The following is a 27,476-nucleotide window of genomic DNA, read 5'->3' on the forward strand; positions in this document are numbered from 1 at the left end:
ATATAGATACCTACCTCCTAATTGAGAATTTTAAAGTTCACGATGTACATCCCAGCTCCTATTACCTAATACAATAATACAAACTAAAATATATTTTTAAAAACAGCCGAAAGTTATACACCGGTTACTCTACAAAAAGTTTAAATGACGCCCCCGGGATATTCGCGAATAACAAATTATGTATTCTATTAAATCAGTTTATTTTCGGGGTCGCTTGTAACAAATCCCCAAAGCGCTGCGCGTACCTACCCATTTAGGGTACCTATACCTGTATTTAACTATAAATTATAGTATATTCCGATATAATTTAATTCCACAATTTATATTACCTATGTTGTCGACGATAAGAAACGATTATTCTTAACACATAGATAAACAGATTTGAATTTTCAAATCATTTTACAATTTAAAACGAAATATAATATATACATCTCCACCTGTATTTTAATACTGTGCTTACATTAAATCTCTCTAGCGAAAATGAAATCATATACAGAATATATTTTATCCATTTATTGCCATAGTATATAAATACAAGTACAGATTACGGAGGGGGCACGGTCCCGGGGCCACTGATTTTGAGGACCCATCTTTATCTCCAAAATATATTTTTTTAATACATTTAAAATAGTTTTAAAAAAAATTATTCTAGTAGGTATAGTAGGTAATTATTATAATTATAAAATAAAAATTTTCTTAATTTTATATCACGAAAAATTACTAAATGATAATAAATATTAAATTGATAATTAATATTAGGTATTCCTGATCTATTCGCATTAGGTACCCATTCATAATAATAAAATAATTTTACAAAAAATCATTACAGGAGTATCATTGAAGTATTCCCAAGTATAGTAAAACCTCGATAAGCCGGAACTTCGGTAAAACGGAAACCCTGTTAATACGGAAAATTTCTATGGTGCTTTTTTTTCAAATTTCCTATTTTTGAACCCCGTCAAAACGGAAACACTGTTAACACGAAAAAATTGCATGGTCCTAAGCGATTCAGTCTTATCGAGGTTTTACTGTATTTTAATTTTTCTTAGATTACCTATACATAACTATCCCAGTGGCCAATTGTTCGGCCGAAAAAGCATTTTCCAAGTTAACAAAAATAAAAAATAAATATAGAACAAGCCGAACTCAAGAAAATTTAACAAAATTAATGATATTGTACTCAGAAAATGATATTTTGCAATTGATTAATTTCAATGAAACTATACAACAATTTGTAAAAGAAAAAGCAAGGAAAAAAATTTAAGTTATATTTCCTATGTAACAAACTCAGCGTTTTATACGTATAATAATATGTAATATGTGTATAATAAATTATTACATTATTATTAATTTATATAGCCTTATATATATTTTTTTTGTATTGTACACAATTATACAATAATATAATATACTATATAGTCTTTAAAATTTTTTTGAAATTAGAGTTTTAAGGGGACACACTAAGTTTATGGTGTCCTGGGTCCCAATCGATCCTTAATCCGGGGTTGGCCATATACATTATACAGGTAAAGTAAAATTTATAAAAAGTTGACCAGGAATTTATAGGAATCAAGTACTAATTATTTTCGCATAAAAAATCACGAAATTAAAATTAGGAGGGACCGGGAAAATATACGTGGATAAATCATTAATGTATTATAATATCTAGTGTCACAAAATTCGCACTTCAATTTCAAAAAAAAATTTTCGACTTAAATCCAAACTTCTTTTTAATTTCCAGTAAACACATTTAAAAGAAGTTTTGCATTAAATTTTAATACCTCAGGTGTTAAAATTAAAAAAATTATGCATTTTTCAAATTTTAACCATTCATTTTCAATATTTTTTTTTTTTTTTTTGTAGTATGAATAACTTATGAGAAAACTATTAAATTGTTAAACAAAAAAAACATATAAGCACATATTTTATTGAATTAGGTGTATAATTTGTAAGAATTTATAGTACCTAATAATTATAAGTAAAACAAATTACCAGTGGAGCTTGTAAATTTTTTTTGTAATATAGGTAAGGAAAAATAAATTTAAAAACTTACGTTTATAACTGTCTAATGAAATTGCACAGTATAAGGGAAAAATAGAATTTTATAAAAAAAACTTTACAATAATCTTGTGTATTAACATTAAAAAAAGCAAAAAAAAAAATTCACAATGAATTCACATTTAGGTAGTACATGATAAATTTTTTTTTTTTTGTAACATGTTATAATTATATTGCAAAAACAATAATAAACGCAATTACAAATTTATTTTTTTCCAATGCGCAACCCAAAATGAGATCACTAACGTGTATGTGTGTGTGTGTGTGTGTGTATATGTATAGAAGCTGTATAGAGCCTGTATAGAGATGCTGTAAATATCATATGTTTGCAGTTGTAATTACATTGATCTACTTCTGTTTACGTGTATTCTGTGAAATCGCACATTTGCATCTTTAAACGACTACCACTTGACATTGCAGCACCTTGTCCCGCCTGTAATCCTTGTCCACGCCCCACTGATGTCGGTTCACCACTAATTGGCTGACCGTTGCTATCCACTTTCATCAACTTATTTTGTATTCTTTTTATTGTTCTGAGTCGCTCCAGCCAATTACTGGCATACGGCCCACTGTTTTCCTTGCTCAAACTGCTCAATATCTGTGATGCCAACTAGACAAAAAAAACAATTCAGTTATAGCTTAAAGTCATTAATTGAAAGGGACGGTGGATTGGCCCATTAATAAAATACTAAATAGGATAAGCTGGTGTTAACATGGGTTATCTTTATTTTAAGATAAACATTTCTTTTTCTTTTTTGTGAAACCGCATTTTATAAACAACTAAAATATTACTTCTTTTTACCAAAAGTAAACTAATACATTTAACCAACCAACCCATTAAAACAAATTACTGTGGGATTATATAATACCTACTGTGATGGATTAAGTGGTCGATAGCACAAAGAAAAAGTTTATAAAAAATTATCAAATATATTTATTTAAACAGTCATATCATCTACTAATTTTGATATTATTTTAAGGAATTTAAGGATTTTTGGAAAAATGTTTATCCACACTTGGCTTAAAACTTTAAAAGTAATTAATAAAAATATCTCTAAGGATAGCTTATAATATTTAAAACTATTATAACAGAGAAAAGTGATTTTCCAATGTTTCAACCAGCTCAAAAATTAAACTTTTAGTATAAGTGTATCAAAAAAAGATAATGATTGCCTGCTTAGAATTATATTTCCAATGTTTAAAAAAAATATCAGCAATTTATCAGGCTAATTGGTACCTAGGTTTTTATAGGTAAGCAAATTTATAAAAATAAAAAATAAAATGTAAAAACAAGCATTACTTCCCTAACACTCAGAATTCTAAGTCAACTTGGCAATAATAAAATTGTATTATTGAATATTTTAAGGGTTCTCTAATATTAGCGCTAAAATTATGTTATCAGAAAATAAAACATACATCTGTGTGAATAGCTAACTGTCTAGCCAACATAGCAGCATTTTGATCTGAGACAATTTTTGGTTCTTGATGACCTACATGTTCACGCAACTCATTCCTCACTTTCACAGTAATCTGATTTACACCATGCTCCAACGGTTTTACTATCACACAACCATAATTAAACTGTCCCTATAAATAACAAAAATATTTTATGGTATTATAATAAACATGAGTAAATTTAGATAGAACAAAATATGTAATTACTTTTACAGTTTGGATATCATACTCTTGACCACTCTCATTGTAAACAATTGTAACAAAATCATTTCCAATATTTTTCTTTTTATTATTACATTTAACATCGGATTCAGTAGTTGGCATTAAAGTAGCTATATGAAATATAACCTAAAACAAAAAAAAATTTTAAAACAACTTGAAAATAATGGAAAAGGTATGTAAGATTATCAAATGAGTAAATAAATATAAAAAAAATCCTTTATTCTACTAACTTGCATAATGTCATCTTGCCATATATAAGTAAATTTTCCGTCATTACCATCAGTTTCTAATCCACCAAGAAATACACTGTGTGAATCTGTATCAGATAGTTTTATAAGGGTACCCAAGCATTTCAGAAATTCTGTATACCTCAAAGACCCATGTCGGTTTCGCAGTATATCTACTTCAGAATTGGCTTGTCCCAACCCAACATAAATAACTCCAATCTAAAGAACAGACAGAGTAAGTAAAACAATATTAAAGTTAAAATAATTAATACAAACCTTATGCACTTCGTATGGAGGTATCCGATCCAAATTTTTTACAGCCTTTTCAATCATGGTCTGAGACAATGGTAATAAAATTGGTTTTGCATCATTATCAATAAAAGTAAAATGAGATGAATGGTATAGCTGAAGAAAAACAAAGCTAAAAAAAAAATGTAATCATAAATATTAGTGTAATTTGTGACCAGCCTTAAGATAATTACAAAAATAATTACCTCGGATTAATTCCTGACCGCACAGGCTCTTTTGATTGATTCGCCCTATTATTTATAAATAGTGGATTAGGATTTGAAGACATGACTGTTGGTTTCTTAATAGCATTCATTACAGCTAATGTGTGTACACGATTTCGAAACACAGGAGGTGGATCTGTATCGTTTTCCTAAACAATTAAATCATATTAATTTTATTACAATACTGAGTCTTTAATGTGGTCAAATCTTTAAAGCATACAAATAACTAATAAGATTACATAAATTTGCTAATATGATAAATACTAATTATGATCTTACATTTTTTTCCAATGACTGAGATCCATAATTAATTGGTGGTGATAGGGGTGGTTTTTTAGTAAGATAAGATGGTGTTGACGCTAAAGATCTACTTTTTTCCTCCTGGTAATGACTGACTAATGGAAATTCTGTATTTTGTTTGATATCAACACTTTCAACAGATGATTTTGCTGAAGAGTCGCTGTCATTAAAGGAATTTAATTTGTTAGTTTTTAATTGCAATTTTGGTCTTTCTTTTTCATCATTTTTTTTAACATGAGTTAAAAAGTCAGTCTTTTTTTCTGCTGAATCAGTGATCAAATTAAGCGTTAAATTTTTTAACTGACAAGTATTTGATGGTGGTGTGGATCCAGTACCACAAATTTCTTCAGGAATTGCTTCACAATTTGCTCTAAAATAAATAATATTGAAATAAAATAAGAAAATAAGATGTCATTTGTTAAACTATTACTTAGAACTATAACGTAAGTCCTTGGTGTAATTCTGTTTTATCTTTTTTGAATCAATAGGAGCATTAAACAATTCTAAACGTTTACTATTATCTTCTTTATCCAAACTGTCATCTTTAAAGTCGTGCATTTCTTTCATAAAAGGATTTTTCCATCCAGAACTCATTTCAGGACTGGAAACTGATCTACGAACTGGATTCCTTGAGCGATTTTCTCCACTTTCAAAGTCTTCAACTAATTATGAAATAAAAATAAGCAATAAGAATAAATATACAAAAAATAATATAATATTTAGGGAAATTCATTACAATAAAGGAAAAGAAATTGTTATATTAATAAAAGAAATAAATTAAGTAATATACCATACTACTGTAGTAAAATTACATTAATTTAAAATTTTTAATTAATGTATGTTGATATACAATTAAATATTTATTTTTATAATACTTAATATTCTAAATATTAATTATTAGGCATAAATAATTATTACCATCATAATATTCATCATCAATTTCACAGCTCTCCTGAGAGTTCTGTCGTGAAGGAGTAAGCTTAAGAGGGGAACCAGGAATGCAAACTGGTTCAGATGGTACTCTATTTTGTAACCTTTCATTTGCTTCCATTTTGATAATATCATCATTAGCCATATACTGTTCCAAAACTCGTTTCTAAAAAAAGATATTTAATTATAAAAATCATTTAAGCAATAAATGTAAAAAAAGGTTTACTTCTCCATCCAAGTATTGACGTATTTTATCTATTTCTCCATTAGATACTTTTAAACCAAGACTAGGATGAAATAATGTTGAGACATCAAACATAGACGAATCAGAATTCATGTCTTGAAAATTTCTATCATTTTGCACTCTTATCATCCAAGACATTACACCTATAATAAAAAAAATTATGACTAACAAATATAAGACAGATCGTAATATTATTATATTTACCTGTTGGACAACGTACACATACTTCAGCCCATGATTGACACCAACAAGAACAACTTTGTTTTTTATCAAGTCGGTCTGAGCTAGAGAAACTATTTTTTCGGGACATGTCAAATGGTTCATTTGGTTCAATATAAGGAAATTTCTTTGTTTCTTCTCCGGGGGAGTTAGTTGCTGTGGATAAACATGATGGTGATGAAACTCCTTTGATAGAAGTGTTTACGTCAAGTTGGTCACTAGCTTCACTACTTTGACTACGAGATACTGAAAGTTTCGACTTTTCATCTGGTTTAGGAGACATTCTGGCCTGATCACTGTTTAAGCGACAAGATTGATAACATTTACCACATAATCCATTTTGAACTGGTTTTTGAGTGCATCCACTTGTCGTGATAGTTACAAGTTTTATGCCTATCAACCAAGTAGCAGTCTGACCTCCATCTAATATAAAATCTGCTGTGGAATGTCTAAAAATAAAATAATATAGATATAAAATATGAAGTATAAATATATATTATATAATTAACTTAAGACATAATAAAGACATAACTTCAATAAAAAATATTATATTTTTTTAGAACATTTACCTTTTAGGTATGGCAGAACAAGTAGCAAAAGCATATCTGGCTAATAAATCCATACAAGTTTCAGTTAACTCTTTATGAAATGTTAAAAGCATATTGTCTATTGGTGGTTTCAAATCATTCATAGGACTTCGACTCATACCTAATGTTCGATCATGTCTTCGACTTCCCTAAAAATATATAAAATTAATTGTATTACACTAATAATATTACTATTTCATTATACATTAATAATATATTACTTGGTCTGTTAAACTAGAACTTCGTTTTCTACTAGATGAATCTTCATTATCAATATTGTTCCTTGGCATAGTACGACCTTCGAATGGCACCAATACATTTTGTTTTAAACCCTAAAATTCATCCAGAAAGGAAATAATAATAATCCATTTTAATACAAACGTATTTTATTTAAAGTATAGTAAGTAGTTTTAAAATACCTTATGGATGAATTCTACAAAATTCCTTCGAAATGATGTTCTGCATTTCAGGAACCAAATAGCAATCACTCGATGTGCCAATGAAACAGTGTAGTGATTGTATTTAAATGGATTAGTATAAGGCAATGTAATTGCAAACACAGCCATATATTGATCTGCTACAAAATTGGAAAACACTTTCGGAAGACGACTTAACACTGAAAAAGTACAAAAAATCATATAATTATATAAAATAAATAGCTTTAATGTCAATTGATGTAACTTACTAGATAGAAATTCTAAAATTGGCACTGCAGTTTGTGTGGTAGCTGAAAGTTTTGACATATTCAACAAAACTTCTGGTAATAATTTTACCATTATATCTCTCATTTCTAATATACAAGTAGTTAATGCCATTACTACAGGACATATGCATCGATTAACTAATCCTAAAAAAAAAAAAAAATGCTTTTCAAACTAATTTATGATTAATTATTATTATTATTTAATCAGTTAAACATCACATTCTTCTTAAATAATTTAGAATATTTTATCTAATTAATAGATTAAATAATATTTTTAATTATTATCAATTTGTTGGTTAGTTGAATAAAAAAAAAAAGTATGTATATACTTCTTAATGGAGGTAATTGAATCAACATAACTTAAACTCTATAAGCGTTTATAATTAAATTCTCATGAGACATCATGGATATATATAATATATTATACTATAGTATTAATATTTATTTCTAAGTAATTAAACATACCTGATTGTAAGCATTTAACAAGTTGTTGTTGAAGAGATGGATCCAAACTATTATGATATGAAACAAAAGCAGCTAAAGCTGGATAAACAGCAATTTGAAAGTCAGTTTTTAACCATTTAGGAGGTGTATTCTTTAAAGTTCTGGCAACAGTTTTATCGCTGACCTAATACAAACATTAAATATAAAAGTATGCTAGAAGAATATTTTTCATTTGCTAAAATATATATACACGCACCAATTGACATAAAGTGGAAGCCAATTCATATGCTGGATCAAATTCCCAATTCCCAGATAATACCAACGCCTTGTTTTTAAGAATCTGAGGTACTTCTTTCAAAATTTTGTTCAATACTCTCCAATCTAAAAAAAATTGGTCATATAATAACATGTCTTTTGACATATTTAATAGGAGTTATAGTTTATTCCTTGAACTTCACACACAAACACAATATGTTTTATAGTCCACACCATACATATTTTGATCAGTCAACACATACCCGCATACTCACAGACACATACTCACATCCTGAAAACACATGATGCAAATTATCTCTATAGTTAAATTGCTTCACACCAAATGCCATTAGATTCCTAAACTCCATTTCCAAATTGTTTTCATGTTTTACCGAGCTCTTCTTTTAACGCCGTAATCACTGCTTTACATGCAGCAGCAAGACACATGTAGTTAAACTGCACCGAAACATTTTCCTTTGATTTTGTGTCTTCTATTGAAGAATTTGGACTAGGTGGTACTCCTCCAAGACCCTTGTGATCCACATACATAAATGGTGAATACTCATTGATCCCTTGCATTCCCAACTTGTACCTAGAATCTGCCCGAAGTTTGAATAATAGTTCAAAAATCTGTAATTATAAATAGTAAAAAATCTAAAAATTATACTTGAAATTAAATAATTGTTAATAATAATACATAAAAGATAAACTTATATAATATAGATGTAGTAATTATTATTATTTAAATATTATAGTCGAGTTGCGATAACTCAAAGTTGAAGAGAGATAAAAATTTGCTTCGAGATAACTAACTCGAATTTATATTAATTTATATATATAATTTATATTTCTTGGGGAATAAAAAAAAATTTGAGTTGTCAAGTTTTTTGAGTTATTGCTACTCTACTGTATTTAATAAGTCTTACCACTAGTCGTATTGAACTTATATGTTCTAATATCATTGGACGTTCATAATGGTGTCTCAAGTGAGTAATAAGCAAATTGAGAATAGTATCTGCAGAATTTGTTGGATGTTTGTATAAAAACTTGGAAAATAATATTGACAGGCCCTCAACAGTTATTTGTATATCAGCCACATCATTTTCATGTAAAACAACTCCAGTATTAAATCTATTAATTCTGAATAACACCTAAAAAATTATTTTTAAAACTTTAAATTAATATATACTATATTTTTACCACCAAGTACAATAATGATTATAAAGCCATTAAATAGTTCAACACATTTGATGCAACAGATAATTTTTGTTAGAACATTAACAAGGTATTGTAACAAATAACATTTTTCCCAATTTAAATCAAATAAAATATAGTAACCCAAAATAAGATTTGTGTTTAAAAAAATCAATAGTAATAATAACATATAATTTATAATAAAATACATACTGTTCCAAGGATTTGTAATAGATCAGTATGGTATTCACTTTCACAGTCGTGACAAATATCAATAATGAATTGACAAACTACTTTTCGAATACATGGATCATTGTCATCAGCAATTCCACCAAATACATCCAGGATAACTTGCATTAGTTCAGCTTCATACAATGCACTATATCATTGTAAGCATAAAAATCAGGTGATAAATAAGGGTAATATTATATTATATACCTAGTATATCACTAATATATAATATTATACATTGTGTAGGAAATTATAATATAAACATTTGGTAAACATTTTAAATATCTACAGTTATTTATTTATTTTTTTTAAGTTCCAACAAAATGCCAAAAAATCGATTAAGGAGAATTAGTTATTTATAAAAATTCAAGATTATAAAAATTTAAAACATTAAAGTGATTACAAAAAATGAATATGACTTGGTAAGCTTTCTGAAATTAATGTCTTATGCCTGGAGATAAAAAAAAAAAAATGTAAGGAAGTAAAAAAATGCAATGTTTTCTGAAACATAGCAATGATAGTTTCCCTAATCGCATATTATTTCGCAGAGTGACATATTCCCAATTATGCATTTTCATGTTAACATTGTATTTCACAGTTTTTCTATCCTAAACCATTACTTACAATTATTTGTTGATATAAATAAATAAATCTCAAGATCAAGACATAATTTCAGTAATGTTTTATAGCTTACCACAAGACATATTAATGATCTTTTATGTTTTCTAAAAGGTAGAAACCAAAGATTAAGATTTTATTCCATAGATAAAAAAACTTATGAGGAATCTTGTATTTAATTTTCAAATCTTAGATATAAAAAGAAAAATTGTTATACATTTCTAACTTCATAATAATTTACAAAATGTCTAACGGTTCTTGAACAGTTTTGAAAAAATGCTAACCTTGAATACTTATAAAAAAATATTGTGACTATGTATTTTTGATATCTTTAATTTATAAATGAACAATTTATGAAGAACCTTGTACAAAAATGTCAATATTTTTGACCAATGAAAATATTTTTATCAACATTCATAGAAAAAAACTTTAAAAAAATCAAATTTCAAATGTCTACAAATAGCTCAAAAAGTCAAAATATTTAGAAAATTCTAGCATATGAAAAATGTGAATTTATACATTTCACATTTGGTAAAAATGTCAAGTATCTACAAACACTAGTTTTGAGTAAAAATCCTGTTTTCCACGATTTAATTTTACAAAATATTGACGCATATCAGCTTAAATAAAAATTTTCTCGTCTATTTTAATATTATCATAATATCTACAGTATTAATTTGAGCTATTTTCATACTAGAAATCATAGGTAGATAGTATTTTTTAGTATATTATTAGTACTATTAAAATGTTTAAGGTCCTCATTCAATAGGAAAATTGTTAGTGAACAAACATTTGTTAGGTTAGGTGAATTCATTTAAATGGAAATAAAAGCAATCACATAACAATTATACTAACTTATTTTGTTGGTAAACTTCTTTCATTGTCCGATTCACAGCCTGCATTCTGATAAGAGTTCTGTTTTCTTTGGTATAGAAATGATTTAAAAACATTTTTAAATTATCAACCCATTGGTATTCAGTTGGAACAAGAAATTCCTTTCTATAAGCCATTAAATTATTAACTGACGATTCCTGAATAAAAATGATGATTAATATTTTATACAATTTTAAAAGAAAATATAATATCTTACAGGTCTATAAATTGAAAATGTTTCAATGACATCATAAATGTCATCTAGACTACCACTATAAAAATCACTGTCAATAAGTGATTCAACTTTTGATAAAGTTTCATTAAGATGGTCCGCAATCATTAGCACTGAATTGGCACCATTTCTGTCTAATAAAATTATTATTTTATAACTCAAACAATTCAATTTAAAATAAAACAAAAAATATATGTATTTTATTCACAAGAATAATTTTTAATTTAAATGACTTACTGACATATTCTGCAATTCTTTTTAATATTTTTAAAACCTTTTCCCAAATTGTACTTTGAATAGTGGATCCATGTTTTGTTATCAATGATTCCATTCCTAGTACAACTTCTAATACAACTGTTGGATGGTCACATGTTAATGCCTACAAAAATGATTTTTAGATGATAAACTAGTTTATTAATAACAAATTTTTGTCATACATTATAAATTGACGGCAAAACTGAAAGAAGAGAAATTTTAAACGATGTAATTTGATTGTTACTCCATAACGCCATGTTAATATAGAACAATCCCCCTCGCACAAGTCCAGCATTATGTGCAGAAACTTCTTGGTGGAGCAATCGACAAATTAAATAAATTGCTGAATATCCCATATGTGTTCCTAAAAGCTTCCTCATAGTCTAGACACAAAATATATATTAATATACACAAAAATAAATTCATCAAGCATTGCATTTTTTGTTTACTTTCCAGCATTGTGCACAGTATGTTTTGGAATTTGCAGTATGACATAATGTGGCAATAAATATAGGTAAAGATTGGGGAGGCAAATGGTTATAGCATATAATTGTATCCAAAAGTCGTAAGCTTTCTAAAACAACTTTTTCGTCTTTACTATAACAGCATACATAAAATGAACTCCTATTTGAGAATAAAAAATATATATTATTACATAAATCAAATTCTACAAAAATAATTATATTTTTATACATATAATATTATATACATACTGAACTACAGTATTGATGACTTCATCATCTAAATAGGTGGCATTAAATTTTATGACATTAATAGATATTTCAAGCCATTGCAGTGTAAAACCGGCAGGAGCTAATTCAGATGCACCCCAATTTGTTAACCAAGGGCATATTTCTTCTTCTAGATAGACAATATCGCGGCCATGATCAGTAAGGCATTCTAATAATTCTAACCTATAATTAAATTCAAAGTAAAGTTATTTATGATGAATTATAATTAGAAGTCGGATTTCAATTGTCTGTATGTTAAGGCATACATATGCTATAAAAAAACATAAATGTGTCAATTTTAGAATGTTATAAAATATAACAACAATTTTGAAATTATTATATTTCAATAAAATCTTTTATGCATTAATTTTTTTTTTTAATTAAATCTCCAAAATAACACGTTTATACTTTTATTGTCAGTATAAGTACTTTCATATCACTATTTATCAAGATTTACCACTTATATTTAAATTCAAAAACTTAAACAAATTTATTATTTGCTAAAATCCGACCTCTAATTATAATAAATAAAATATTAAAAATTGTGTAATATGAATTCTTACATACAAATTATTACAACTATATTTAACCTGTATGATATATCTTCAGCAATAGTATGGCTTTTAATAAAATTAAAAAAATGTTTTCGTAACATTCCAAGATTTCCAAATTGACCAAGAATAATGGATCTAATAAGATTAAACACCAAATGGCGTTGTTCTTTAGGAACATGGTGACTAAATAAATCATGTACTCGGAGCCATAAACTTGCAACAGCATTCTATAAAACAATATTAATGAATATAATTTTGTAACCAGATACTTAAAATAATTAATAATAAATTTTCTTATTACTAAAATAAAATAATAATTTTACATAAATAGATTATACAGTACTTTAGGTTGGGTAGGGTAATAATATGTTTTCTAAAAAAATAAAAGTAGCTATCGGGAAATAAACTAGACCCCATCCTTTAGTATACAATGTATATACATAATAAAAATAAATAAATATATAGATCCAATGTAATAGTATGATCTACTTCAAAATTGTACCTTTGTATATTATCTGAAAGCTAAATTATATAACTTAAATTTATTACTATGACATCATAATGGCAACTAGAATAAAGGCATACGTAATTACAAGCATTTAGTATTAACATTAAATTTGAAATATTATTTAAATTAATTAATAATTTATTTTCTTCTAAAAGATCACAAACATGATTAACTAAACATCTAACAGTCAAAATAGAACAAACATAAAATTTTAAGTTTTTTAGAAAACAATATTTCTTTCTTATATAAATGGCTATTAGAATAAATAATAAATTTGATATAAAATGCCTTGGGACAATAAATTAAATTAATCAAGTAAATATTCATTATTAATATAATCAATTTTATCATAAACCATTTGATTTGGTCAACTCTTGAAAGTAATCTAATGATACAAGAATATGCACAAACATCAAACATTACCTCTTCAAGACGATGGGATTTAGCTATCTCGGCTAGTTCTTCGATAGCTTTTATCCTAGTATGTATTGTCGACTCTGAAGAAATCTTAAGCCCCTGATCCTCGGTTAACGTGTAATCATCCTTTACACGCAGAGCTCCTGTAAAGTTCAAATATAATAATACAATAGAAGTTGGCACACATACTTTAAACGGCAACTCACCTAAGTTTGGACCTCCACGGTTAATGCGAAAAAATTGTTTCAGCTTTTCAAACGTCTTGTTGTCCTTGTTGCTACTCATATTGTCTGTGTGAATGTGTTGATTGGTAAGTCGAGTTGATGTTTTTAGCTAACCAGATGCATTACAGGGATATTATATGTATTAATGTGTTACGTTTATAATGAATCAGTGCGAACGGGCACGAAACAGTGGCGGAGCAAGTCGGCACGGCCAGATCGACATAAATACATAATAATAATTAATTATAAGAGATAGGTTGATAGATACCAACAACTTATTGAACAACGGCAATAACAATTAATAATAATAATAATAGCAGGCAGTAGCAGCAGCACTGCACTAGCAGCTACCTACGAGATACAAATATTATTTTGTTTTATCAAAATAGGTATGTAGTACGGTTTTTTTATAATTGCTTTTTTTCGCGACCATTGCGCACTATCATGTGACTATCATTAAAACATATTGTACCTCACCTACCTTGGCCGTGGTTATTACGACGATTCTTGAAGTTCTTCCCGTACACTGATAACATGTGATTATAATCACAGCTATATATATACATATATAATATCTATAAGTCATGAGATAACCGTAGTGATAACACACCGTGATTTTTATTGATAACGAAGCGGTCATCCCCATAGATAACATCTCGTTATTCTATGTTATAATTAGTGTTATAACTTATAAATTATAATATTATTATAAACATAATATATATTATAAGCTCAATGATCAATCGTTGCATACGAAAAAAGAGATCTAGAAATCTCAAATGAGGGAAGGGACAAAGTGTTTTCTGAAAAATCTGCAATGTAGCACATAATAGATTATAGATAAGCTGGTATAATAACGATATTAAATTTATTTGTATTTAAACTAATCGATGGACTTTATGAACACTATGAACAGTATGAAATGAACAATTAATTGTTTAAATAAATACATATGCATAATAGGTACATAATTATATAAGAATTATTCCAAAGGGGAAAGGCCCTTTAGCCCTACTCTTGATCCACGACTGACGAAAAACATTTCTGAGCGAAGCATAGACCTAATTATTATTTCAAGTGCTCATATAATACCTTTTAAAGAAGATGAATTTCAGTATGATCACCAACTATATCAGAAATAGAATGCAACTTTAAATTAGAGTTCTCTTCTAAGAAACATAATGTTGTAGATCCTGATAAATGTTGAATAATATCTTCACACTTATGTAATAATTTATGGCATTTTGAATGTAGTATAACTAAAACTAAAATGTATCATATAATTTTAAATTAAAAATTAAATATTAATTGATAATACTTTCAGATTGGTTTTTGTTAAAATTATTTATTGATAGAATTCTACGTATTGCTGTAATTATATCTTCACTATTCTTATATCAGCATCTAACTGTTTATTACGCCATTACATATACTAAAAAATAAATATACTTATTAAGTACGGATGCGTTACATAGTATACAATATTATATAAATATATAATAGATATACTTCAATTGACTCAGGAAACTTAATATATGCGATTTGTGTTTTATTTTTCCAGGTAAGGCACAGTAAAGGGTTTCTGATAAAAATAGCATAACTGGGCTCATGAGTCTAAGAGATGTATCCAGAACATATAATAACACCTTGCAAGTTGTTGTAATTTCTTCATCAGTGCCGTGTTCAAACGTAGATTTACATGTTTCCTAAAAAAATTATAATTTCGTAAATTAATTTATTAGTCATAACATAATTGGATTAAATATGCTAAAATGATTTATACCACAAAAACATCACAGAACTCATTGTAAAAAAATTTTTTCAATTTAGCTGTAGCAATGTAAATATCATAATTTTGGAATGAGTTATTCATTGTATGAACACAATCTCTCAAACGACTCAGTATCCAAAATTAGTAGGGCGCAATAGTTAAAATAATATGTCGGAATTTACAATAAAAATACCTATTATGATATTTGTAGAGAAGAATTTTATCTAGAAATAATTTGGGGGTCTTAATGTCAAAATTAGGAGTACTAAGATAATAAGTCCCGTCAAATTGCGCATATGAATCTATTCAATAGTGATTTACGAGTTACACACGACATCTTCTATAGTTCTATACTTACAACAAAGAGACATTCCTGTTTAGTTTTTATTTATAGGTACCTATGTTGATATTTTTTTATTTATGGCTAATAGGGGTTTAGTAAATTTATATTTTATTGTATAATGTATATGTATGTATGTATGTTTGGTTACAATAAATAAATTATTATTATTATATTACATAATATTATGATATATATTATATATTATATTTATGAGCTAAAATGATTGAAAATTCGATATAAGACCTATATTTAAGTAATTTATTATTAATAATAATTAAATAAAAGTTTAATCTTACAAGATAGTTAATTTAATTTTTAATATATTTTGAAAAACAAATAAAATTATTTTTTAAAAGCTTTTAAAATAAAAAATTTGTATAACTTCGAAAAAATATACGGGGGGCTCTTGTTGGTTGTGTCTCAGAATTTACTCGCTGCCTAGGCAGGGGACCCAACACATGGCGTCTCTCTTTCTATTTTTCATCGCGGTACCGCTTCCTTACACAACCCGTCAGGCCCCCACGACGAATAGTAGTCGACTAATAGTATATATACTTTACGTTCTACTGGAACTATCACGTGGTAGATTAAATGACATTAGTTCTAAATTTAACAATAACGGACATCGGACAATGCTCTATTCGACCGCTAGATAGCACTATACTATACTATGAATATTATTTTAAATAATTACAGTAGGTATCTATTTAATAATATTTTTAATTAAATAAAATGTTTTTAATTTAACTAAATGTAAATTTTAGATAATTACTTTTATTTAATGCTATAAAAAAAATGTAATTAAAATAATTCAGTTATAAGCACACATTATAATATTGAATGACTGAACATAACTCTTTCTAAAAAAAAAGCCTATCTAGAAAAGATTAATAATAATGTTGCACGTACGTCTGCAGCCTGCAGGTATATAATTATTATGAACATTTGCAATGAATTTATTATTTTATGATTACAATTTAGCACAAAATATTAAAACGTTAAGGGTCTTGAGTTTTGACTGTTTTGAGTGAAGCTATAAGAAAATATTTTTAAATTTAAAATTAAAATAATATCCAAGTTGGTTAATTATTATTGAATTATCGTGACCAATAAATAAGTTATATAATTCATTTTGCACGTGATTGTTTATTCTACTGTTTTACAGGTGTCAATAATAAAATGAGGTAAAGTAAATAATTAGATTAGATGATTATTAAATGATTATTATTTATTATTATTAATTATTTAATGATAATTTTTATTAGATTTTTAAACTTGAAATGTATTAAGTGTAATATAAGGTATAACATGCAATTGTTTGAACATGTAAGTAAAAAAAACTTGAATTATTATATCATTTATACATCATACTCGACGGTTGTATTATATATTATATATTTATATCTTATATGCATTTTTAAATAAAAAGATAAAAAATAAATGCATAGTCACAAAATTATCTACGTCATATACATATTAGGTTAAGAAATTCAAAATTGTTGGTAATTTTTCGAAATTAAAATACTTCTTGTTGTATTGTGTTTATGTTTCTTTGTGCTTGTTCTGGCGAGTACCCGTAGAAGGAGTTTCGCATCTACGTGGAAGCAGTGGCGTCATTTGTGGGATGCAAGGGGTATGCAAATGCATCCCATGAATTTTTTTAAACACACTATTTGTGTAGATCATTTCATAAAATTATAAAACAAATAACAATAGTTTTGTAGTTTTTTTTGATTTGTCACAATATTTTGTGGATCACTAATACAAAATAATATATACACCACGATAACCGTGAAAAAACGTTACTACCTAACATGATATAATAGATAAATATATTTTATCATGGTTACTAACTTCTAGCGGAGCCTCAAATGGTCGGGTTCATTCGTTACGTCTAGCGGCCGGGCCCCACTATTTTATTACTCCATAGTCGACCCACAGGACACACTTGCTCGCCACTCAAAGATTATATCAATCAAATTTTATATAATGTTATTAGCCTTTTAGGCAAGCTTTTTTTAATATAATTGATTTTTTTTTATTTGTATCAATTATATATACCTTAGTTTGTTATTAAAATATCAATAAATTGAAAATCATATTTACACAATTAATTACTGTTTTATTTTTATTTTTGAGTATATAAATCAATCGTATAAAATTAACGACTTTTAAAATCGTTTAAATATTTTCGAAGCTTATTGCAAGAGATATTTAAAAAAAAGTGGCTGTGAAATAGGTTCAATAGTTAGTAGTTCGAACTATCGAAGAGAACACTACTTGTAAGAATACACCGGAAAACAATTTGAAAGTTTGAAACCAATGAGAAAAATATGCATAGGTATTAAAAAGTGTAGCACTGTATACAGTGCCCAATTCGATTTGTAGGTTAAATATTGAATATATTAAAAATATGTAAAAAAATCTTACCGGGTACTTAAACAATCATAAAAAAATCTAAAATAGACGTTACATAAAATATTATCATGACAGTCTAATTAAAACCATTATGATTATTATATTCTACAATTATTATATACTATAATAACACACGAAATTGCTGTTGTCTAGGCAAACGTTCCATATATATTGGACAAGGACGAAAGGTGGTGACGGCGCTGGACTCGAGCGTTTACTGTCGCATCGTCTACTGACGAGTGACACTATATCGAACGAGGACAGACGGCGGTGATCACGTGGATGGATGACATATATACAATGTGAGCTTCAACGGGAACTGTCGCAAATATTCACGAACAAACTCATCTCGAGCTCAACGAGTTGGAACACTGCGACAACAACAGCCACGACCACTGCCGAGGAAGCCTCGTCACTGTTCTCATCGTAACGGCTGTGTGGCGTTCCGTCGTCAAAGATCTATCCGCTTCTCCGTAGTCGACCAGCCGGCTTCAGAGCGGAAACCAAGCATTCGCGCCGGAAATACCAAACCATCCGGAATACAGCCGGCGATTGGAACTGCAGCGACAACGAATGTGCTGTTCTACGCGTCGTTATCCAGTTCGGACATATATTATTGACTATTGGCTCGATGATCTGTCTCGTCGATGTATACCGATTACCGTCCGGATCCTGTTCCTCCCGCGACGGTGTATGTTTACATCCACCGTATATAACTGAATTATAGGTCACATCGTGGTTGAAATCAGTGACGGTTCGGACAGTTTTTCTATACCGAATTTGGTACCAGGTGCTTATAAGACATGTGATAAATTATACGTGTACGTGTCTTAACATTTTTAAATTTATTATTCGTACACATTTAATTAAAAACAAAATACAAATAATAATAATAATAATAATAATAATAATATAATAACATTATATTTAATTTATTTTAATTTTATCTATAAATATCGATACAACAGATTTGTGTGAGGGGCAACCCGGTGTGACGAACTGTAGTGGGTCGACGGCGTAATAATTTATATCACTAGGTAATATTGTCCGCTGACGGCCGATAGATTGTGGCTAGCGTTTACTGCTCGTCTTGAAACAGTTCTAGCACTAGCTGTGCGGTGATAGTGGACTGTAATTCATATAGTTTTTATGAGACACGGAATGGAAGGAGAATATGGAGTATAGAAAATATTATAAACACTATACCAAAATAAAAAAAATGTATTGAGAATAGCGGGATAGGTAAACAATTCCGACAGTAATAAATCAAAATAATAATAAGTAGTCGTGATGCGATGTATTGATAATGATAAATGAATACTGGAAATTATTTAAAGCTAAATGATGATAACAATTTACAATAATATGATAATATACTTAACGGGTAAGGTCGATTTGCACTAATTTTAGTTCGATTGCACTAAAGCAAGACTCAAGGAGTAACACAGTTTCTTATAATTTTATTAAATAATATATACTTGTAACATACATTATATTATAGAAAATTAAAAAGTATAAAAAATAATAATTAGTATGTCAATAATGATTTTATTTTAAGCGGAAGGGAAAATAAAAGTGTTTTACAATTAAGTTAAAATTAATATTCTTTTTTTGCACATCTGCTTTTAACCCGATTGCAGTTCTATCATTATACATATTTTTTATACCCAAGTGCAATTCGACCATTTTATTTAGATAAAAAGTGCAATTCGTATATCTCAAATATTATAACAACGCTAATCAGCTGAACAAGAAAAAAGGTAATTTAAAGTATAACATTATGTAATAGAGCGGTAAAGACTGGCAACGACAATACACAATGATATAATGAGTGGTAATTAATCAACAAATAACAATGACCTATCTCTTACGCGGGACTCGGGCTCATGGCTTGACTATTATAATCATAAATATAAGTATTCAATTCGATTAGATGTAAAAAAATAAAAAAATAGAGGAAGATTAATTAAATATTAAGATGCTAGGGTTAGGTTAGGTACTTATAAAATAGTTCGGTTTGTTTACTTATTGATTTTACAAGAAATTTTATTTAATTACCTCGCTTTTAACATCTAAAATAATTATGTTTTTAATTATTATTAAACATTTTAGATGTTCTGAAGAAAGTTTATTCGATAGCCATAAATTAGATTTGGTGTCAATTATATATTTATATGTAATATACTAATATGTAAAGAATACTTAAAAATTAATTTGCATTATAATATGTTACTATAAGACAAAAAATGTCATGGTTGTTAGTATAAACGTCGTGTGTTAACAAAGTTAATTTTATTTAATAATCAATAATATTATCTTTTATTTTAATTTAAGTCACAATATATATATACCAAGGTAATAGATATATTTTATATATTTTAAGTAGTACATATTTTTTTAAATTAATGATTTATAAATTAAAATTTGTAAATCAACAAAACAATTCCATTTGTATTATTATATTATTTAAAATAAAATATACAAGTATATTTAGTATACCTATTATTTTATGTTTTGATGTTTAATAATTTATAACTGTTTCTTTTTAAAAATACTAATTATTTTTCATGAATTTTTATAGAATTATTATTTTATTTTACCATTTAAAACTGTTATTCAAACTTATTTCTAATAAATTCTGTATAATGAAGGTAATGTTTTGACAACATGAAAACATGTCGTTTAATCAGCTGGCTTCATAGTTTGCAATGGCTTACCTTATCTAGTATTATATAGAAGTCTGTGAAAATGTCTTATAAAATGCACAATTTTTATGTAGGTAGGTACAATATAAAAAAATAATGCTCATTAAATTATACAATAAAACTTCCATTTAACGAAATTTTATGTTTAACGATTTATTTTTGAGAACCACGACTTTCGTTATTAATTATGAAAAGAAAAGACCAACAACACGATTACGTACGATTATGTGTGAAATGTTGCCATTTAATATTTATTGTCAATTCGTTTAATTTTCTTAAATAATAACATTATAAACAAACTGTAAAAACTAAAAATGTAAAAATAAAATAACTTATAATTACTTTATAAATAAAGTAATAATAAAGTATAAAAATAATTATAATTTATAATTTATACCTTGGTATTTGTTACAAAATACTTGAAAACTTAACAAATATTTTATTATATTTTTATGAATCAAATACTCGTTATATTTTATAAATAGTTAACATATTTCAATGCATATATCATAAATTCATAAGTATTTGTGTAAAAAAAAATTGTTATTTGAAAACAAAGTAATCCAGTTACATAAAATATAATACCCATCCTCCGGTTACTATTATTTAAATTCAACACTTCCCTAATTCTAGAATTATACTTAATATTATATAAATATTATTATATAATAAAAGATATACAATATACTATATAAATCAATAATAAATATAACTGTCTATGTCCTATGATATAATAATATTTTGTTGTAAATATTTAGATAAGATAGACAGCTATTAGAGCTGAACTATTAAAATTAAAACACTTTATAGACTAATTTTCTAATTTTTAGTTTATAATAGTACAACTAAAATAAATAAATATTACTCACAAAATGGTGTATAAATGTTTTATGGATCGCAGACTGGTCATCTAATCCATGTGATACTATTTTAGACTTCCTATACTCCTATTATATATAATATTTAAAAAGAACTGGCGAAAAAGATAATAGACATTATATTATAATTTATAATAGTCATTTTACTGATATGTAGGTAATAATTGGGTACAACATATGTGCCTTATAAAAAATAAAATACATTTCTTAGTGTTTTGCTAATATGATTATGAATGCATTCGAATAATTAAAAAAATACACAACAAAGTAAACTATGTACTATGTAGGTACTAATAACACTATATAATTTAGTTCAATAAAGAAACCTAGAAATAAAAATACGATATTTGCTATTTAAGCCGCCCGACTACAGTACCAAATATTACAGTGATAGTGGCACTTTACGACGGCTGCGAAAATTGTTCACAGGTCAGCTTTGCGGTGGTCAACGGCAATCCCAATCAAATTACCGGCCGGTGAGCGGTGAGGCCACAGTAACAGTCAGGATATTTATAATAATACGAGTATAATATATATATACATATATATACAGTGTGATCACGATTTAAGGTACCACGCTAAATATCTCAGGTGGATGACCTTGTATTGAAGTAAAAATTTTAGAGGGCCTAGGGGGTACCTAAATACACATTTATTTATGATTTTAAATTTTTTTATACGTTTGGTGTGCGCATGCGCAATACAACTTAAATTTTTTTAAATGGAAACACCATTTTTTTTACATATTCGGATAGATTATTTTTTTAACGTCTTTTGTATAAAAGGTTTTTTCTATTTACAAAATTGCCCAAGTTAGAGAAGTCACCATTTCAGTTAATGCATAGTTCGTGTTTAACGAAATTTTCACTTATAAGTTATAACTACTGGAAATAATAAAATAATTGTTAAATTTACTTTATCTGTTTACAAATAATAATTTAATAATATCATATGTCGTCCAGATAGATATCTTTAGTAAGTGGTAATTTTTGTTTCGTTGACTGCTTTAATACAATTACAATTTTAACTATTATTATAGTGGAATTCTATTTTATTTTTCAATAGTTTTAATAACGATAAGATAATCAGATAATGTAACTATTAAGGTATTTAGTTTGATGAAAAGATCACTTTGCTTTTATTCTTTAACTAGACCCGTATCAAAGTTTGTGCGTTATTAAGTGTTCCTATAAGTTTTTAAAAACTCTGAAAAAGTTGAATTGATTTTAATTTATGGCGAATGCCAACGTAATGTACGCCTAGCTGCTAGGACATATGCCGAACGATACCCAAAAAGATACCACCCACCTCAATTATTTTATTATTTCCAGTAGTTATAAGTGAAAATTTCGTTAAACACGAACTATGCATTAACTGAAATGGTGACTTCTCTAACTTGGTCAATTTTATAAATAGAAAAAACTTTTTTTACAAAAAACGTTTAAAAAAATAATCTATCCGAATATGTAAAAAAAAAATGGTGTTTCCATTTAAAAAAATGTAAGTTGTATTGCGCATGCGCACACCAAACGTGTAAAAAAATTTAAAATCATAAATAAATGTGTATTTAGGTACCCCCTAGGCCCTCTAAAATTTTTATTTCAATACAAGGTCATCCACCTGAGATATTTAGCGTGGTACCTTAAATCGTGATCACACTATATATATATATATGGATATCGATCAGTACCGCAATTGGACATCGTCACTGCAGCACTCAAAAAGCTACTGACTATTGGTCGTGAGTTTCCGTAATCCCATACACACGATATTTGATTTATTTCTATTTTTATTTTTACCTTTACAACATAGCTTGGTGAGTCGTCTCCTACACCGACATTGTATTTTTGTACGATCGCAAAATACCTATTGTGATTTGGATCGGTTTCTTTATAGGTCGCCGTATTATTTTTATGCGTCCCCGATTGCGTTCGGCCGTTCGTCAGCGTCCGCTCGACTGCTCGAGTTGCGACGCGTAAACGTCGTATACACCACCGGGCCGTTTTTATATTGACGTGCGTCCGAGTGTGCCACCGCTTCGCGGCAACCTACTCGGTGTTAAACGCTTCAGTACGTTATTAATATTTGTATCATTGTTGTTCCATCGCCGCACGTCAACTTCTCTACCGCATGTCCATTACCTTTGTACGTGCAATGCGATGTTTCGTGTCCATCAAACAGTCGGTCGCATCGTTCCGTAACGATAAATTGTCGAGCTGTCGTTTATCAGTAACGATTGTCATAACTGCTGTATTGGTGTCATCGAGGCAGCATCGCTGTCCACTCCGGTACCGCTGACCACCGTCGGGCCGCGCGGTTGTTAAAGGCGGGTGTCGTTCGGCTGTCCGCCATGCAGAGCGGTTCAACGCGTCTATATCCGAGCGTGCGACACCCGTGAACTCGTCACACGACGGGGTGCCGGAGAACGTACGCTGGTGATTTGGAAACTCCGTAGTGCCTCCTCTTTTTCATATTCCCGATCCTGCATAGTCACATGTGAAGGCTTCACCAGAGTACCACAATTTTACGTACGTCATCGTCGGTTCGTCAACAGCGACATTGTAATTATCTTTGTGTAATTCCACGCTGTTTACGTTAACGCTGCACAATACCATCTTTTACACTTCAGATGTCGGCCGTTGCTATATCAGTCACGTATACTGATACTAACTTTATATTATAGTGTACAAAATAGTAACTGAATGAATATTGAAGAAAATTGATAGTATAAAAATTTAAAAATATATAATGATAATTACATTCTATAACAATAATAATATTAATTGTTAAAATAAATATGTCGTGTACCTATGTTGATTATAACATGTATTAAATTTAAAAGTAAAAAATGAACTATATGATACTTATTATATATATTATTACTTATTAGTAACATACTAACATGGTAAACTTTTATATGCAAAAAAAAGGTGAATGAATAATGAAGAAAAAAAAATAATAATAATAATAATGAGTAGTATTAGTACTTTAGTACTTAGTATTTTTATACTAGTATTATTTCTAGTAGTCATAATAATTACAAATGTTGTACTATTTAAAAAAATTATATATTTAGTAGCATCATATTTTAATAAAAGGTTTCTAATAGTTAAGATTATCTTCTTAAAATACTGACTTTCAAAAAAATTAGGAGCAGAGTCTCAATGGCCAAGTAAGGCATGCCTTTGTCTACCACATAACCATGACACATTCAATAATGGGTATTAGCATCAACCTATTTTGCTTTTTCTGTTTTATTCTAAATATTATCAAATTATATTAGAATTAGATCATTAAAGTTTCATATTTATTATATTATTATAGGTAGGTTACCTGTCATCATCCAAAAGATCAATTATACTTGGTTTATTAGTTAAAAATAGTTTTGAAAAATGTTCACCTTTAATCTAAAATGCTCTATGGTATTCGTGTTTATTATGATTTTCAAAATACTAAAAAGCAGAAAATACTTTATTTAGTAGAATTAAAAAATTTTATTGATAATAGTTAGGTACAAAATATAAAAAAATAGAAAGTGTAACAAAATTATTTAATTCACAATACACAATAATAAAACCAAATTATTAAATTAAAATGTGTGTTGACAATCGTAGTACTGGTGAAGTATTAACCACTATATATTTTAATCAGTAAAATCGATAATCAATTATTAATTTAATTTTTATTTATTATATTAATTTAATCACTTAATCAATAATTGTGATATTGTTGGAAAAAATATTATATTGTACGCATATGAAATAGTTAAAAAAAAATACGGTCAGTGGGGGGGGGTTCAAATCTTGTGACCCCCCCCCCCGTGTGTACACCACTGGGTGGTAGAGTGGTAGAGGTGACGTAGTATAACGCGAAACGGTTAGAGAGCACGGGGAAGATAACAGTGAAAATCATAATCGGTATCCATCAGATAAGACTTATTAATGATTGCAAACTGAGCTCGTGTATTTATCCGTAAGATTAAACTGGATTTTTTAGCTTTGCAGGTGAAGATCTTTGGGCCCACCAAATGAATTAAATCCTTATTGAGAATAGTAAAGTCACTTACATTTTTTAGGACGATGTTAGAAAGTTTGAGGTTATTCTGATATGGCAACTTTCCGCTAGATGATGAGACGGGAAGGTCGGCGATGTCTTGTTTTTCGTCATCCGTTCTTAAGACTTCAAAACGGTTTAGGGAAACAAAAAATTTGCTCTTTTTGTCTTCATGGACCGGAGAGTTTGGTGATGACGACGAAAGAGCTCTCTTTGTTGGATTGGCTTTCATTTTCAATTTGAGAACGGTGTTTTTTTTAATTATAACGATTGGAGAAACCACATCAGCCATGGCAATTAAAAATAAACTGATAAGATATGTAACACATTACGGAACGGCGTACATGTTATCGATTGGGCTGCCGAAGCCCGACTAAAATCAAATATAGGTATAGTTTAAAATGTTTAAAATTTTAAATATAAACAAATTCAGATTTATTTTAAATATTGAATACGAATAAAAAGTTATAAATATTTATTAATTTAATAAAACAACAGTTACTTAAAACAAATACTACACATCTATACATATTTATAAAATACTTATAAATTAAAATATAGCATGGTGTTTACATAAACTTAATAAAAAAAATTATTTCCGATAACATATAGTCACCTCTCTATTGTTTATTAATTGTGGAATATAATAATATATTATTATATTTATAATTTATAATATTATTTTAATAACATTAAAATATTTAATTTTAATATTTTAAATTAGAAACTTGGCTCTAATGTCTAAATAGGTTGGGATCTCTAATCTCTATTCTCTATTCTTTATACTTAAATAATTACTTGTTGATGAATAATATATATTAGAACATTCAGTACCGGGAATGTATTTCATTACTTTTAAGCCAAAGTAAAAATTAAACCAATTTTTTTTATTCTAAAATCAGTGTTTTTTTTTTATCAAATAATATTATGCATCTTTTGTAACTGGACCGAGGGCTGTTTTTGACGTTCTTATGCAATATTTTGGTAACTATTAGTACATATTATTAAATTAATTAGTATTTAAAATTACAATAGCTTGGCAATAAATATTTATACGTACTACCGCAAACGACTGAAAACAGATGATAAACTTAATTCAAATGCCACGTTTGCCACGTACATGGATTTTAGAGTGTATAAATCAAACCTCCAGGTATATTACTACTGCTACTAAGCGATTCACTCATCTTACTCAATTACGACACAATATACTTAAACAATTCATTAAATTGTAAAGTATAGATAGTATTTTGTAAAATTGGAAATAGAAATGTAGTTTTTTTCTGATATATTAGTTGTTGTTATAAAACTGTTC

The 27,476-nt window shown here is 27.8% G+C and overlaps 2 protein-coding genes across 4 annotated transcripts; both read right to left on the reverse strand.

Moving 5' to 3' along the window:
- Positions 1–1,911: 1,911 nt before the first annotated feature.
- LOC132920105 (tuberin) lies at positions 1,912–14,448 on the reverse strand. 2 transcript variants are annotated; one of them, XM_060982199.1, is made up of 29 exons: positions 13,976–14,448; positions 13,776–13,912; positions 12,881–13,071; positions 12,273–12,473; positions 12,009–12,183; positions 11,742–11,942; positions 11,542–11,683; positions 11,290–11,438; positions 11,055–11,230; positions 9,564–9,729; positions 9,083–9,307; positions 8,549–8,786; positions 8,158–8,282; positions 7,923–8,085; positions 7,440–7,601; positions 7,174–7,370; positions 6,976–7,086; positions 6,737–6,903; positions 6,153–6,616; positions 5,931–6,091; positions 5,693–5,870; positions 5,205–5,436; positions 4,754–5,144; positions 4,457–4,623; positions 4,239–4,383; positions 3,966–4,181; positions 3,721–3,861; positions 3,475–3,645; positions 1,912–2,668 (listed from the first exon to the last, which is right to left on the reverse strand). In XM_060982199.1, the coding sequence occupies exons 1-29, from the start codon at positions 14,052–14,054 to the stop codon at positions 2,417–2,419; spliced, it is 5,523 nt and encodes a 1,840-aa protein (XP_060838182.1). In that variant the 5' UTR covers positions 14,055–14,448; the 3' UTR covers positions 1,912–2,416. The 2 variants fall into 2 exon arrangements, with proteins under 2 accessions (XP_060838182.1, XP_060838173.1); XM_060982190.1 differs by having other exon boundaries at positions 12,854–13,071.
- Positions 14,449–14,844: 396 nt separating this feature from the next.
- Positions 14,845–26,907, reverse strand: LOC132918295 (uncharacterized). Of its 2 annotated transcripts, XR_009660438.1 has the most exons (4): positions 26,175–26,906; positions 15,503–15,699; positions 15,312–15,425; positions 14,845–15,258 (listed from the first exon to the last, which is right to left on the reverse strand). XR_009660438.1 is itself a non-coding variant. In XM_060979459.1 (3 exons), the coding sequence occupies exons 1-3, from the start codon at positions 26,451–26,453 to the stop codon at positions 15,398–15,400; spliced, it is 504 nt and encodes a 167-aa protein (XP_060835442.1). In that variant the 5' UTR covers positions 26,454–26,907; the 3' UTR covers positions 14,845–15,397. The 2 variants fall into 2 exon arrangements, 1 of the variants encoding a protein (XP_060835442.1); XM_060979459.1 differs by having other exon boundaries at positions 14,845–15,425; positions 26,175–26,907.
- Between the last annotated feature and the right edge of the window lie 569 nt (positions 26,908–27,476).

Source organism: Rhopalosiphum padi, chromosome 1 (assembly GCF_020882245.1).
Source record: "Rhopalosiphum padi isolate XX-2018 chromosome 1, ASM2088224v1, whole genome shotgun sequence".
Classification (NCBI taxonomy): domain Eukaryota; kingdom Metazoa; phylum Arthropoda; class Insecta; order Hemiptera; family Aphididae; genus Rhopalosiphum; species Rhopalosiphum padi.